Raw genomic sequence first — 14890 nt, 5'->3', positions numbered from 1 at the left:
AAGAGGTCGATGCTTTGATATAATTATTACTGACATTTTAGATGACGCTGAGCAGAACGTTTTACAGAAAGATGTATATGAAGCAAGGCATCTATTTATTATCACATAATTAAACAAGTACGATAGACACCCCTCAAAGCCATATACAGCCAACTCGTTTCCCTAGTTGCCCATGCTAGATTTTTTAGTCGAGACCAGTGCAAACAAGAACTTCATTCGACAGGACAAAGCGGCCAAAGACAATATCGGTAAAAAAACCTCACTTAAAGTAGGATGTATAGGGAGTTCTATTCCTACGAGAGAAAAAATATGATCTTACCTCTACGGCGAGAGGAAAACTGGATTTTCACTGACCACCATCCTCTCCCTTTCACGTTGGGAAGAAGGAACTACAGTACAAAGTTGAAGAAATGGAAAGCGAGAATCGAAGAGTATAACCACGAATTGATTTACACTCAAATGCTCTATCAAGGACACAATGATAGGCGAACCATCTAGCAGCATAGTTAAATGCAGAGGGAACTGTTCACAATGTGGAACAGGACAGGGCTAAATAAGTTTAGACCGGGAAATGAGATATTCATTGAGGACAAACAAATAAAAGCAGAACGCGTTGCATAAAAAAGAATTGTGGGAAAAAACAATAGAGTGACTTTAGTAACAAACAAACTCACATAGTAAAAAACATAATACTTAAAACCTGACATAAAATCGCTAAATTCAACCAAGAGAGCACGAAGGGAAGAAAGGCAACTCAAAATAATAAATTATATATCATACAAAAAAATGGTCAAAACAAAAACTGCTAAATAATAGAGGCTAAATCTGCATGTCTACAAGAGCGAGCTTATAAGTAGGACAAATCGTGCCTTAGTAGGTTGTGACACCATGGAACACGGTAAGTGGCTATGTTGCTCCTGAAACGGATACACACGATTCCTCATAGCTTGTTCAGGAAAAGCTACTCTCCCTAGAAGTTCGGAAAAGCACAATTGAATGAAAAGCATACAAATGCGAAAAATACGCATGAAAAGTCAAAATAAAAAAGATAAAAAAAGCAATAATAAGCAAATTAATTAAATTAACGTAAAGAAAGAAAGAAAAAAAGTCGACTTAATTATATTATATAAAACTAAAGAAAAACACGAGTTAATATTGCTTATAAATATTACCAAAAAAAAAAAAAAAAAACAAAAACCGGAACTTTTGTTCTACTACTTTAGCTATTTGTTTACCGCAAGAGTTTCAGCAAGGTCACCGGATTAAAATATTTAGCACGCATGGCTCACAAAGCATACATAAATTAAATTTGTTTACGAGTAATGAATTCTCGGATCCTGCGGACTTGCCAATATTTACCTTTTAAAGATTGGGGATGGAAATATAACTTAGAAATACTTAAATAAAAAAATAGTAGTTAGAAAGACAAATAAAATAGAAAAATTAAATAAAGTTAATAATTTGTAAATCTTGCTCACTAACTATACTAAATAAGTGAAATAATTACTAACAAATAGTTAAGGAAAATCTAGATAGTAATTCAATTATAATATCCTTTCCGTCCCTGAAAAAAAATAAAATAATAAAAGAAAAATAACACAATTTTTTACATAGAAAAATTAAATTTAATAAATAGAAATACTAAAATTTAATAAATAAAGTAATACTATTTAGCGGAATAAGCTTTCGATAGGCGAAAACTAATCTGAAATAGAGGTTTGTGGCCTCAATGTCTACAATTACGACTCTCCACTGGTGGTGATCGAACATGGGCATGGTTGGATCCTGAATGGACAAAGCAATAAACAAGTAAGAAATGCAAGCGGTATTAAGTGGTAACTTAATTGTATAATTAATTGAGCTTTATTTTTTTCCTTTAGGAAGGACCAATCGGGACCAACTTTAATATTTCTTTAGAATTGTCTTGGCAACCCGTTAAGTTGTATTATGCTTTGCACAGTTTTTCTCTGCCAAATAACAGGCTTGCGCATATCATTGCTAAATAGACTGTGAGCCTTGGTGTACACTGGGTAAAAAAATGGAAAGATTTATCGCAAAATTTGAATACGGAACCTCTATATTTCTTTTCTCCTGCTTCCTTGAGCGCACATATTCTGCAGTTCATAGAAAAACTAAATGCCAAAGAATTCGCGCTATTTTTAATCTCAACAAAAACATCTACATATATCCCACGATTTGTATTCTTGCAAACATCAAATCCCTCAGTGACGACTTGCCTGCATATGATATATGTTTGATCTTTCGTGTAAGGGAAGGGGTTCTTAATCTAAATGCAAGGTGTTTTAAAAAAAGTAACTTCTACCGCTTGTCCAGTTGGTAACTTGGATGTCGCAGCACGTCCTGCCTATACAAATCTTCGTTGCGAACATTTTAGTGAAAAACAGTGGATCTCTTAAATATAAACATAGTTTTAAACGGTAGTGATTATAAAGCTCTCTACAAATTCTTATCTTGCTGCCTCTCGTAATCTGCTTGTTATTTGTTGTGTACTGATTAATTTATATTTTCATTTTAGGATTAATTTTTGAATAACTAATGTTGAAGAACCAAAAAAAAGACAAAAAACAAAACATTAACTACATGCCAAAATATCTTTTTATATTATGCCATTGTAATTATTTCTTTATTATTATGTCATTGTAATTATTTGAATTTAATGTGAAATAAAGAACATGATACAGTAACAATTTAGGCTTTTATTTGCGAAATGTGCTTCAAAGAATCGTGTTATACACTTACCCATGGCTTTTGGGTCCAACTGATATGGAGGTATACCACAGTGCGCAGGTGGTGGTGTCGTAAGTGGGTCACCATTATGACAAAAAAATGGCGGGATTCCAATTTTATTTGCCTGAAAAGAGAAAATCACATAAGCAGTAAATAATTATTATCGACAACCGCAGCGAGCAGGGAAGTGACGAACAGAAGAGACCTGTTTTAAAGATTTACACAAGTTTTTGTTGGTAGAACTGTTTTGTATATGAATGCATGTACATACAGTGGTCACACAATTATTCGTAAACTCACGGTTTATAAACAGATACACCTGAGACATAGAGCGATTTTTATAAAAGAACAAAATTTTAATATATTCGTAAAAATAGTATTTTTATTCACCATTTAATGAACTAAAACTTCCAGATTAATTTCTGGAATTAGAGAACTAAAGGTAGTAACGAAATAAGGCTCAATTTTATGCAAAAATATTATTCTCACACAGCCATATAAAGAACATTTTATTAAAAAAATAATAGAAAATACTGGCATTCAGTACTTTTATCTAACCACCTTAAGCTTTAATAACTGCTTCCAAACGTCGATGCATAACTTTTACCAATACCTCTGTTTCATTAGCTGCAATTTTCTCCCGCTCAACACTTAAAGCTGTCTTTAATGACGCCTTTGATGTTATTTTGTGCTTTCTAATTCTTCATTCAAAGAGCCCCCAGACATGGTCAATTGGGTTCAGATCCGATGATTGAGGTGGAGTTTTAAGCTGCTTACAGTGGTAAATAAGCCATTCTTGCACGAGATATGATGAGTGTTTTGAGCCACTGTCTTGTTGAAACAAGAACCCTTTAGCATCCAGTCCAAGTTTAACAGAACTATCATGCAAATCATTCTTCAAAATGTTTAAATACAAATGTTTGTCCAACGGCTTGAAAATGAAAGTTTTTTGAAGCGTATCGTTACTGGTGATGAAAAATGGGTCCTTTACAATAATCCTGTTCGCAAACGCCACTAGTTAGATAAAGATGAAACACCAGAACCGACCCCTAGAGAAGGCCTTCACCCCAAGAAGATTCTCCTTCTATTTGGTGGGATATGGCCGGTATTGTTTATTATGAACTTCTGGAACCAAACCAGACGATAACTGCTGATTATTATTCCCATCAGATTTCAAACCAGAATGAGGCACTTAACAAAAATCGACCGACTTTGGTGAATAGACGCAAAGTTTTGTTTCACCACGACAACGCAAGACCTCATACCGCAAGGCAAACATTAGGCAAGCTGAATGAGCTCGTATGGGATGTAATGCCGCATCCACCATACTCTCCGGATATTGCACCTTGTGATTATCACCTTTTCCGTGGACTTCAATCCCATATGAGTAACAAGAACTACTCCTCAAAAAAAGCTATAATAAGGGTTATCGAAGCGTATTTTGGCTCCAAGGACAAATAATTTTTTTGAGCAGCAAATTTAAAATTTGCCTAAACGTTGGGAAGACATTGTAAATAATGAAGGAAAATATATTATTGATTAATAAATACTTTAAAGATCTTTTTTATTAATTTGAAAACCACCTTTAAAAAACGCACGAACTTATGGACTGAGCTAAATGATATTATGGTAAAAATATCAAAAGCAATATTTTTGAATCAAATATTGAGTATAAGAAGGAAATTGGTCCAAAACAAAATGTATGGATTTGCGTAGGGGAAAATAGGGATTATTTTATTTGGATTCGTGGGTTTTTGAAAAAAGTATGTAACAACATTGCTCGGATTCTGTTCAAAGAAATTAACGCGAGCGTAGCGCTATTCGGTAAGAGGTACTCATAGCTTGATCGGAAATTGGGCCCCCACAGATACTAGGAGGTAGGCAACTTTCAATTTCACCCATCATAAACCACTACTTTAAGCCCTTTCACAAACCGGAAACGATACACCACTTCAGTTTCAAGCCGGTTGACGGCAGATATTTTTTTTTATGAGGAGCTTTTTCATGCAGAAATACACTCGGAGGCTTCACCGAGATTCGAACCTACGATCTCTCTGAATTGCGAATGGTAGTCACGCATCAACCCATTCGGCTACGGTGGCCGAGTAGTCTACATCAAAAAGTAATAGAAAAACTACACAACCTGGCGCATCCAGGATGTAAAGCACCTCAAAAATTAATATCAAAACGCTACGTGTAGCTGTATATGCGAAACTGCATTCAACGGCAGAGAAACAAAATTAAGCACAATACAAAGTCCAGTCGTTACAAATACAACGAAGTTGACCGCCGATTCAAACACATCCACGAGGGCATTATAATACCGTTACAGACATCGAGAAATAACCGACACTGCTTTATCTTGATAAACCCATTTAATTTGTGGTCCGGGGATATGTTAACAGAACTGACATGAACACGTTCTAACCAAAGGATGGATTGCACACTTTGGCGTAGCCGTATAGATCATATTCTATCTTGGTCAGTGCGAGTCGTGCACTGATTAGAGTAGGACGTGTTTTTTTTAATACTAACGGATCCACTAAAGAAGCGCGAGAAAGCAAAATATCAAAACGCATTATAAAGTATTGCGATGAAGGCGATATGTCACCTTCAAAAAAAATTAAAGCCATGGCTAAAACCAATACCGTGAAGCTTAAAAATTAAAACTTTCGGACACCTCTGCAAGTCCTTTCTGACTGTGATTCAGACATGGATATGGAGGCCAACAACTCAAAGCAAAAAAAACCTGACAAAATTTTTATTCCACCTATCAAGGTGTTGGCAATAAATAGTGACTATTTACTTAAACTTTTGACTGCAAAAGAAATTAAATATTTCCTTATTAAAAAAAGATCAATGGGTGTTAAAATTATTTGTGAAAATATTAATGTGTATGAGCAAAGTAAGAACCAACTGAGGGAAAATAAACTACAATTTTTTACCCATGACTTAAAGAGTGATCGTGCACTCAAAGCGGTAATATACGGCTTTGAAAACAAAAGTGCCGAAATCGTCAAAAACGAGTTAACTTCTCTCGGATTCAAATGCAAATAACTATACTGGCACTATATGCGTTGTATATTTTGAAAATGGGACAGTGAGTCTTCATGATCTTCGTCAAAATGTTAAAACTCTATTTCAAACCATTATACGATGGGACTACCAGCAAAAAAAAGAACCAACCAACACAATGTCGAAATTGTCAAATATTCCGTCATGGAGAGCGCGGATGCTTCATTAAAACAAAATGTTCAAATTGCGCCGGTAAACATAAAACTACAGACTGTACAACTGCGGATAAAGTGCGCTGTGCTAACTGCAATAGCAGCCACAAGTCTACTCATCCGACTTGCCCAAATCGGGCTGCATACATGCAAATCAAATAAAACTTCAACAAGATTTCACAAGTTTCCGAAGCTAAAGGCGAAAAGATTGCAGCTCAACCAAAGGCTGCCGACACCCACAACAACTACGCAGGGCTGGCGCTCTGGAAATAATGCGGCTGCTGATAGCGTGTCAAATGATTGTTTGTTCACGTACGAGAAAATCACTCAACTGACACTCGATATTATTTCTAAGTTTAAAACATGTACCAGTAAAGACCAACAATTTAATGTTATAACCCAACTAGCTATTAAATATTTGTATTCAAGTAAGAAGTGATGTCTGAACTGTCTATAATTTTTTGGAACTATAGATATAATGCGTAGATGTCCGTAATAAGTATTATGAGTTTTTTGATTTTGTATATCAGAACCACATCGGCATTTGTTTGCTCAGCGAAACATGGCTCAAAAGCAAGAACAAATTATATCATCCACACTATTCGGCCATACGTGGGGATCGACTTATTTCAGCTGGAGGTGAAGTTGCCATCTTAGTCAGGAAAACAATTAATTATTATGAAATAGAAAATATCAAAACTAAAGTAATTGAAAACGTAGGAATTGAAATTGTTAGTGCATACTATCCGGGAGGTTCACCAACAAATGATCTGCGTACATTTTATAAAAAAGATTTAAGACGTCTTTTATTATGTGAAAGAAAGTCTAGTACTCTGTGGTGATAGTAAGCATCGTGAATGGGGTTGTGTAGGAGCAAATGCTTGTGGAATTTATAAAATTTTTTTCATTTACCATTTCTTATTTAGATTATTCTACCTATATTCCATCTGCGACAAGATCTTCACCGTCACATCTAGATATTGTATTGACTAACATTCCAACTTATATATCTAAGCCAAAAGCTATTAATGAATTGAATTCTGATCATTTGACCGTAAAACTTAATTTGAAGATAGAGGATCCATATATTTCTAATTTTAACTGGGACTTATCAAATGCCACTGGTGCTCATACAAGAAGTCTTTAAAAAATGCCCTTCAAAACACATCTACAAATTTAGAGGAGATTAAGTCCCGCGAAAATGTTAATATAAAAATTTTTAGTAGTCAAATAATGAATGCAGTAAGAATTTCCGTCCCTAAGAAAACACCAAAGATTAATTTTGTTAAACTGCCACTTCATAGATATATTAAATTTAATTAAAATAAGAAATTACTTTCGAAGGCAATGGAGCCACTATCGCCAACAGGAAGATAAGTTAGAGATATTTAGATTGTCTGGGCGTATACGGAAATAAGTCTCTCAGCATAGGAACAAAGAATGGAATACAAGGATAAGAAAACTAGATACAAGAAGTAAGCCTTTCTGGAATATAAGCAAAGTTTTAAAAAAGAGGCATATATGTACAATGTTCAGCTCTCTTCGATCAAAACAAAACTATTGTGCTAAGCCACGAAAAATCAAAGGCATTTGCTCACACTTTCCAAAATAATCACAAAGCTTCAGAGCATGAATTCTCTATATGTTAATACCTCACCAACCGACTATGTTAAGTGCGAATACATCGATTTATTAATTCAACAAACAGCTTTACGAAAATACCTAGGTTTAGACGATATAAGGAATATAATGCTTAAAAATTTGCCTAAAATAGCGGTTATTTTTTTTTTACATTTATTATCAATTCATGTCTTAAACTTCAGTATTTTCCAAATACACGGAAAACGGCAAAAGTAACTCCAATACCAGAGCCCGGAAACCCCCCAAATGAAATCGGAAGCTATCGACCAATAAGCCTTTTAAGTAGTTTCGGTAAGATATTCGAGCAAGTACTAAAAGATAAATTAAATGAATTTATTAATGAAAATAATGTATTGTCTGCTGAACAGTTTGGATTTAGAAAATTTCACGTTGTACACCAAATCCAGAGAATTTGCAACCACATAAAATCTAATTTCACTAATAAAAAGTCCACCGCTATAGTCCTCTTCGACGTTGAAAAAGCCTTTGACTCCGTTTGGCACAATGGGTTGATAATTAAACTCATAGATTTTAAATTTCCAATCCAACTTATGAAGATTGTTCAAAGCTTTCTAAAAAATCGTTATTTATGTGTCTGTATAAATAATTGGCGGCCGCCGTAGCCGAATGGGTTAGTGCGTGACTACCATTCGGAATTCACAGAGAGAACGTGCATGTCTTGTAAGGGGAACATGTGCAAAAACACATATGAAGACGTTGCAAATACAACAAAATAAGCTTCTGAGAATGATGCTTAACCCTCTATCCAGTAAGATCGTCTACAGACGGTCATCATTAAACCCTCCTAGTTTTTATATGTACTTTTCTTTTTCGTGTGAGCCGGCATGGCTGCCTTGAAACAACTATGATGAAACCATTCCACATCGTGTATAGTGTTGATTTGTTTCATTTTGATGTTTATCGTCAGTTTAGTAATGGCCGTCGTTGAAATCAGTCGAAAAAATTATAGTTGAAAAATTTCATCTTTTCGTTTGTGAAAAAGTAACCAAACTTGGCAGAAATTTCTTCAAAAATTCAAAACAGGTATGTTTTTCTGTATATTTTTCAATGCAACTATTAGTTATGATGAAACTGAAAAAATAAAAGTAATTTTTGTGAAGTTTTTATTGACCGTCTACAGACGGCTATTCCGCATTACGGCTGATTTTTCATATACACATGTGATACTTTTTGAGCGCTTTTTGGTAGAGTAAAAGTGAGTAAAAAGGTTCGTTTTTAGCGTACCAAGATTAACGTTATATGAATTTTCCATGATTTTTTGACGATTATTTATAGTCTGCTGGATAAAGGGTTAATTTACCATGGGATTATTCCACAAGACGGTTACACAACGAAAACAAAATAGAAATGATATTCTCACGCATCGAAAAACTTAATGATAAGTTTAAGATAAAATGTAGTTATTTTAATAACCAATTAATATTAGATCTGCTTCAACATGTTTAAGTCATTAAATATCTGCATTGTACATGTACATAACTTCCCTTTTTCTTGTTTTTTGTTTTTTCATAAGGATTTTTATAGTAGTTTTTCCCCCTTAATTTAATTTATATATATTGTTCAACATTATCTTATGGAAAAAGTATATTTAAGAATTAAGGTATCGTGCACCATATTCTGCAAAATAGGTTTACCCAAAAAATTGTATATTGAACATTTTTTACTACTTAATAAATACATAAAATAAATTCTATCTTGGTCGACAGTTCTAGTTGGCAATTCTCGGCAAATTCATGCGTATCATGGGAATACCCACCTTGAGACAATGTTTTACCATCCCCAAGCCTATGGCATGATTGAGCTTTGGTACATAACGCTTAAGGCCACCATAAGATGCCATAAAACAAAAGATGATGCTCGGAGCTACCACTTGTTTTACTAGGACTACGGACAGTCATCAAACAAGACCTACGAGCAAGCCCATCTGATATGCTATTCGAAATGCAATTACGAGTACCAGGCGAATTTTTTCATCCTTGTGCAGGCCAGCTAAGTAAGACAGAATTCATCAAGCAGTTACGGTAGCACTTGGTCGCAACTCAGCTAACAAAAGCAACTCAGCACGGATCACAGCAGACATTCGTCAAACCCAAACTTAAGCACTCCAAATTTATGTTTCTGCGAGTAGATCGTACATTTTAGTACAAAAAAGAAAGAGGAATAAAGAGATAAAAGTCATTCACATTCTGCAAGTCATCGCAAAATGTTTGCTCGTTATGTTTTTATACGCCAACATACATTTCGTACGCATTCATTTCACGGTTCTACTTGACAAACCAAAAAGAACATTGGATAGACATTTTTTCTTAGATGATAAGAGGGGATTTCAAAATCGGTTGAAAACTAAAGGCACAATCGTCCTGTCAAAATTTCCATATTTGTGTATTGTTGTTGTTATTGCACCATATTTTCGTCGATTTTAAAGTTATTTTCGACAGCACGAAACGGAGTTGCCTATATGCCGCGATGTCTTAAATTGGTATCCCTGCAAAATTTATAAGGCTATGCAAAATTACCTTGTTCAATACCAGTACCGCAATCAGAATTGGTACCATTTGATATCACACGAGGTTTCAGACAGGGTGACTCGCTGTCTTGTGATTTCTTTAACCTGATGCTGGAAAAGATCGTGCGAGCCGCATAGTCCATGCTATTGTGATCATCGGCCTTAACAACCGTGCTGTTAGCTCTGCCTTTTCCAAACAATATACATAGAGAAGCAAAGCGAATGGTTTGGTAGTGAACGAGGACAAAACGAAGTACCTCCTGTCATCAAACAAACAGTCGGCCCATTCGCGTATCAGCACCCACGCCACTGCTTACAGTTACGATTTTGAGGTTGTAAGAGACTTCGTGTATCTAGGAACCAGCATTAACACCGATAATAACGCCAGGCTTGTAATCCAACGGTGAATCTCACATACCAAAAAGTGCTACTTTGGACTAAGTAAACAATTGAGTAGTAAAATCCTCTCTCGATGAACAAAACTAACACTTTAGAAGGCTCTTATCATGCCCGTCCTATCGTATGGCGGAAAAGCTTGGACGATGAAAATATCCGATGAGGCGTCCCTTGGAATGTTTGAGAGAAAGATTCTGCGGACGATTTTTATACCTTTACACGTTGGCTACAGTGAGTATCGCAGGCGATGGAACAATGAGATATATGAGCTTTATGACGTCATAGACATTGCGCAGCCAATAAAGATTCAGAAGTTCCGTTGGTTGTATAATGTCGTCCGAATGAATATGCAGGTGAATTTAAATACTTTTAAACATAAATCGCTTAGTGATGAGGATACTACGAAAAATCCGTGCAGTTGTTTTACTAACACTCGAAGCAATTTTATGCTCTACTTATTTGCAGAAAAATCCTCGCAGCAAGCGGATGCATAAATAGTAATCTGAACTTTGACTAGAACTAGTTTTATTTATTTTCCTAAAACGAATACTTTACCAAATTAAATGTTTAACCAAAATATTTAGCCTGAAAAAAATTGCATTTAATTTCTAGAAAAAACATATTCTGTATGCACTTTTAATTTGAAATAGATCCAGTCTTCTATTGGATTGGATAAAGACAACTGGTTATTTTAGGAACATTTTGGACTCGATTCTTTTATTGGTAGTACGCTGATGTATTTGAGACAATTGACGTTTCGTAGAATATTTCCGTGTTAAAAATAACACTTGCTAAGGTGGAAAAAAGGACTGGTTTAGCTGAAAAGTGAACTGTTAGTATTCTAATTCACAATCAGTAAATAATTTTCCCTGCAGGGTTATAAAGCACATATACTTATGTATATTGTATGTGCATTCATGTACTTATATGTATATTCGCATAAGTATAAGTAAGTATATATATTTATTTATTTGAAACTGTGGTATGCAAGTGATTCTTTTACTCACAGGCATGCGTATATATTTACATACATATGCATGTTTAAAAGTGTGCCTGCTGTGCAGTTGGCAGTGCTGGATGGCTTATGTCAAGCAAAGCATCCATTCTGTCAAAAAAGTACCGGGAATAAAACGCAAAATAATTGTTTAATCATCAAAATTTTTGTAGCCTTCAAAAAAGGCTCCATTCGAAGCAATACATATATGCCAAGGATTAGTCCAGTCATCAAAGCACCTTTTAAACGCGTTTGAAGAGATCTTCTTCAGCTCCTTCAGCGAATTCTTCTTAATGCCCTCTATCGACTCAAAGCGGCGTCCGCGGAGTGGCAAATTAAATTTTGAGAAAAAGATAAAGTCACAGTGGCTAAATCCGGTGAATACGGTTCTTCTTCGATGATATTTGTCGAGTTTTTGGTCAAAAAAGTGTTCACAATATGAATCTCATGAGACGGTGCGTTATCATGGTGCAAGATCTATGAGTTTTCTTTCCACAAATTGGGCCGTTTCCTACGCACACTCTCTCCCAAACGTCGCGTAACTTCCAAATAATATTCTTTATTTACCGTAGAACCATTTGAAACAAATTCAGAGTGCACAACACCATGATAATCAAAGAAAATGAGTAGCATGACTTTCACTTTTGACCGACTTTGACGCGGTTTTTTGGGTTTCGGCTCATGTGGATATAGCCATTCAGCCACCTGTTAACTGGTTTGCATTTAAAACTCATATACCAACGTCTCACAACCTGTTATGATGCACTGGATAAACGTTGGGTCCGAAATCACTTGCTCAAGCATGTCTTCAGCAATCTTCTTCCGATGAATTTTTTGAAAGAAATTCACCATTTCCTTGACTATGTCGACGTTTTCATCCGTTGAAGACGTTGATGGGCGACAAGATCGGGGCAAATCTTCCACGACTTCTCAGCCCTCTGAAAAATCATTATACCACTCGTATACTCGTGTTTTTGATAAAGCACACTCGCCATAGGCTTTCTGCAACATTTTCAACGATTCGACACACGAAGTCCCGTTCAAAACACAATATTTAAGATAAATTCTTTGTTCGGTATTTTTATCCACAGTGAAATTCGCATATTTTTTTAACAGAATGCATGCGCATGCGCCGGCGGAAAATTTTGTAACAACATGCATATGTTCCTATATAAATTTGACCCTATCATCCCTCTGCCACATTCGATGTTTATAGCGAATAAAAGAATTGTATACCTTCATTAAAGGCACAGTAACCACCAGCGCAGAAACATTTTTCTAATAGTGGTCGCCCCTCGGCAGGCAATGGCAAACCTCCGAGTGTATTTCTGCTATGAAAAAGCTCCTCATAAAAAATATATCTGCCGTTCGGAGTCGGCTTAAAACTGTAGGTCCCTCCATTTGTGGAACAACATCAAGACGCACACCATAAATAGGAGGAGGAGCTCGGCCAAACACCCAACAAGGGTGTATGCGCCAATTATATATATATAACCACCAGCGCTAACCAGACCACACACGCCTACAGCACAACCAGTCATCACCAATCAAAATAACATACACATACAAAATCAACAAATGCGGTTTTACCAAACGTGGTTACATTATATAAATTCAACCATACTCGTATAGATGTGATTATGTATATAGGAATAAAGCTGCAAAAATAGGACAAGTCGCTATCGGATGTGTCCGGAATCAGTCCACAAGGAACATGCGACAACTGCCACTTTTAAACTCTTTATATGGAATTAACTATTCCCTTTTGTTTGAGCACGTCCTATGAAGATACTAATTGTACTCTAAGGAATCCGAAGTATGGTACGAAGAAGACTGGTCAGTCTTGAAATTTATATTTTTAGTTTCCCCATCAGTTGGCAATGGAATAGCCGGTAGGTTATATTTAAGTTTTTTTATTTCAAATATTGAAAATAACTTTATAATAACTGAATGTTCGAATCACATGATCGTGACTGGACTCTGACCAGAGGCTTCAGAAACTCAAACTGTAGTCTTCACACTATGCACTGTGTTCATGTGTGAGTGCAGTGATTATTTACGTTTCCTTCCTTATCACGTTGATATTGAAGAAGTGATTCGAAATTGTCAAATTAATACCGAACTGCAGCCTATGGAGACTAATCCCGTAATGATTTTTAGAGATTTGTCGCAAAATTTTTTGCAGAGAACGTAGAAAAGATGTTTAATTTTTTTCCGGGACATGATGTCTTTATTAGATAGCACATTTTAATTTAGAAAGAAACATTCAATTATTTATTCATTACTATGATTACTCAAGTTACGAGCTATTGTAAGAAATGTAGAATTGTTGAATTTGTTGTTGTCGATCCTCGACATCGCGCCTCGATAGAGTTTACCCATTGAGTAAGTATGATAAAAACATAGTGACCATTTACACGGGGAAACATTTGGAAGAGAAACGTTTTGTTCGTGGGAGAAGGACGGACGCAGAAGAGAGAAGAGATTTGGTCTCCCGTACTGGCGACACGCTTTGCGGTATTTCCAATCTCAACGCAATTTTTGACAGTTCCTTCATTCGTTTTCTTCTTTTGTGGCACAAAGTTCTGAGTTCGGTGTTGGCCTTCAATCAAACGGAAGAAATCAGCGATAACAAACATCAGACGGTGTTTGGGAAATGTAGGATTACTTTTGCTAGTAAAGTAGGTATAATTTAAAAATGTTGAATTCTGATTTTTTCCCAAATTTCTACAAGTTAATTATAAGTTAATTATTTAAACATACATACATACTATATATGAAGTAGTTTTAGTTAAATTTTTTTAAGTAGAAAATCTTCCACGACTTCTCGGCCCTCTGAAAAAGGCACACGAAATCCCGTTCAAAACACAATATTTAAGGCAAATTCTTTTTTCGATATTTTTATCCATAGTAAACGCGAAATGTTCCGATCAATATCGGAGGAAAACAGACGTGTTTTGATGTCACTCCGCAGTTTTTAAGTATATTAATATCGTTAGTGACTTCTAACCATTTTAATGGTGAAGTGGTGACACCATAGTGAGCCTGTGATTATTGATATACATACATATGAACATGTAAACAAGACTTGCGATTAGCAAAACATAAATTTTTGCGTTACTAGTTTCGCTGTTCATATATATGTACATATTATTGTACGGTAGACTAAACGCGAAAACAAAGAACCAACAGAAGAGAGAATAAAAAAAAACAAAAACATTACAATAAATAAACCCACTCTATCCAGAGAACGTAAATTCATAGAGAAGGCTCAGGAACGAATGGGCAGGTTAATGTCAAAACACATCAAAACGAGGGTAGGAAGTTAACAGAAGAGAGTTAACATAGCGGAGCGTA

At 35.5% G+C, this 14890-nt stretch overlaps 1 protein-coding gene across 2 annotated transcripts in view; it reads right to left on the bottom strand.

Moving 5' to 3' along the window:
• Positions 1-1485: 1485 nt before the first annotated feature.
• The window catches only part of LOC129249916 (protein pangolin, isoforms A/H/I/S-like), a 250261-nt gene continuing 236856 nt past the window's right edge, over positions 1486-14890 (bottom strand). For both annotated transcript variants that reach the window (XM_054889579.1, XM_054889580.1), the window contains exons 5-6: positions 2761-2872; positions 1486-1564 (exon numbers count right to left, since the gene is read on the bottom strand). In XM_054889579.1, the coding sequence (XP_054745554.1) occupies positions 1545-1564; positions 2761-2872 (132 nt within the window). In that variant the 3' untranslated portion in view covers positions 1486-1544. The remainder of the gene's footprint in view (positions 1565-2760; positions 2873-14890) is intronic.

The sequence above is a fragment of the Anastrepha obliqua genome, chromosome 6 (genome assembly GCF_027943255.1).
Source record: "Anastrepha obliqua isolate idAnaObli1 chromosome 6, idAnaObli1_1.0, whole genome shotgun sequence".
Classification (NCBI taxonomy): domain Eukaryota; kingdom Metazoa; phylum Arthropoda; class Insecta; order Diptera; family Tephritidae; genus Anastrepha; species Anastrepha obliqua.
Note: the sequence above shows the minus strand (reverse complement) of the source record. Positions and strands in the feature narration are given on the sequence as shown.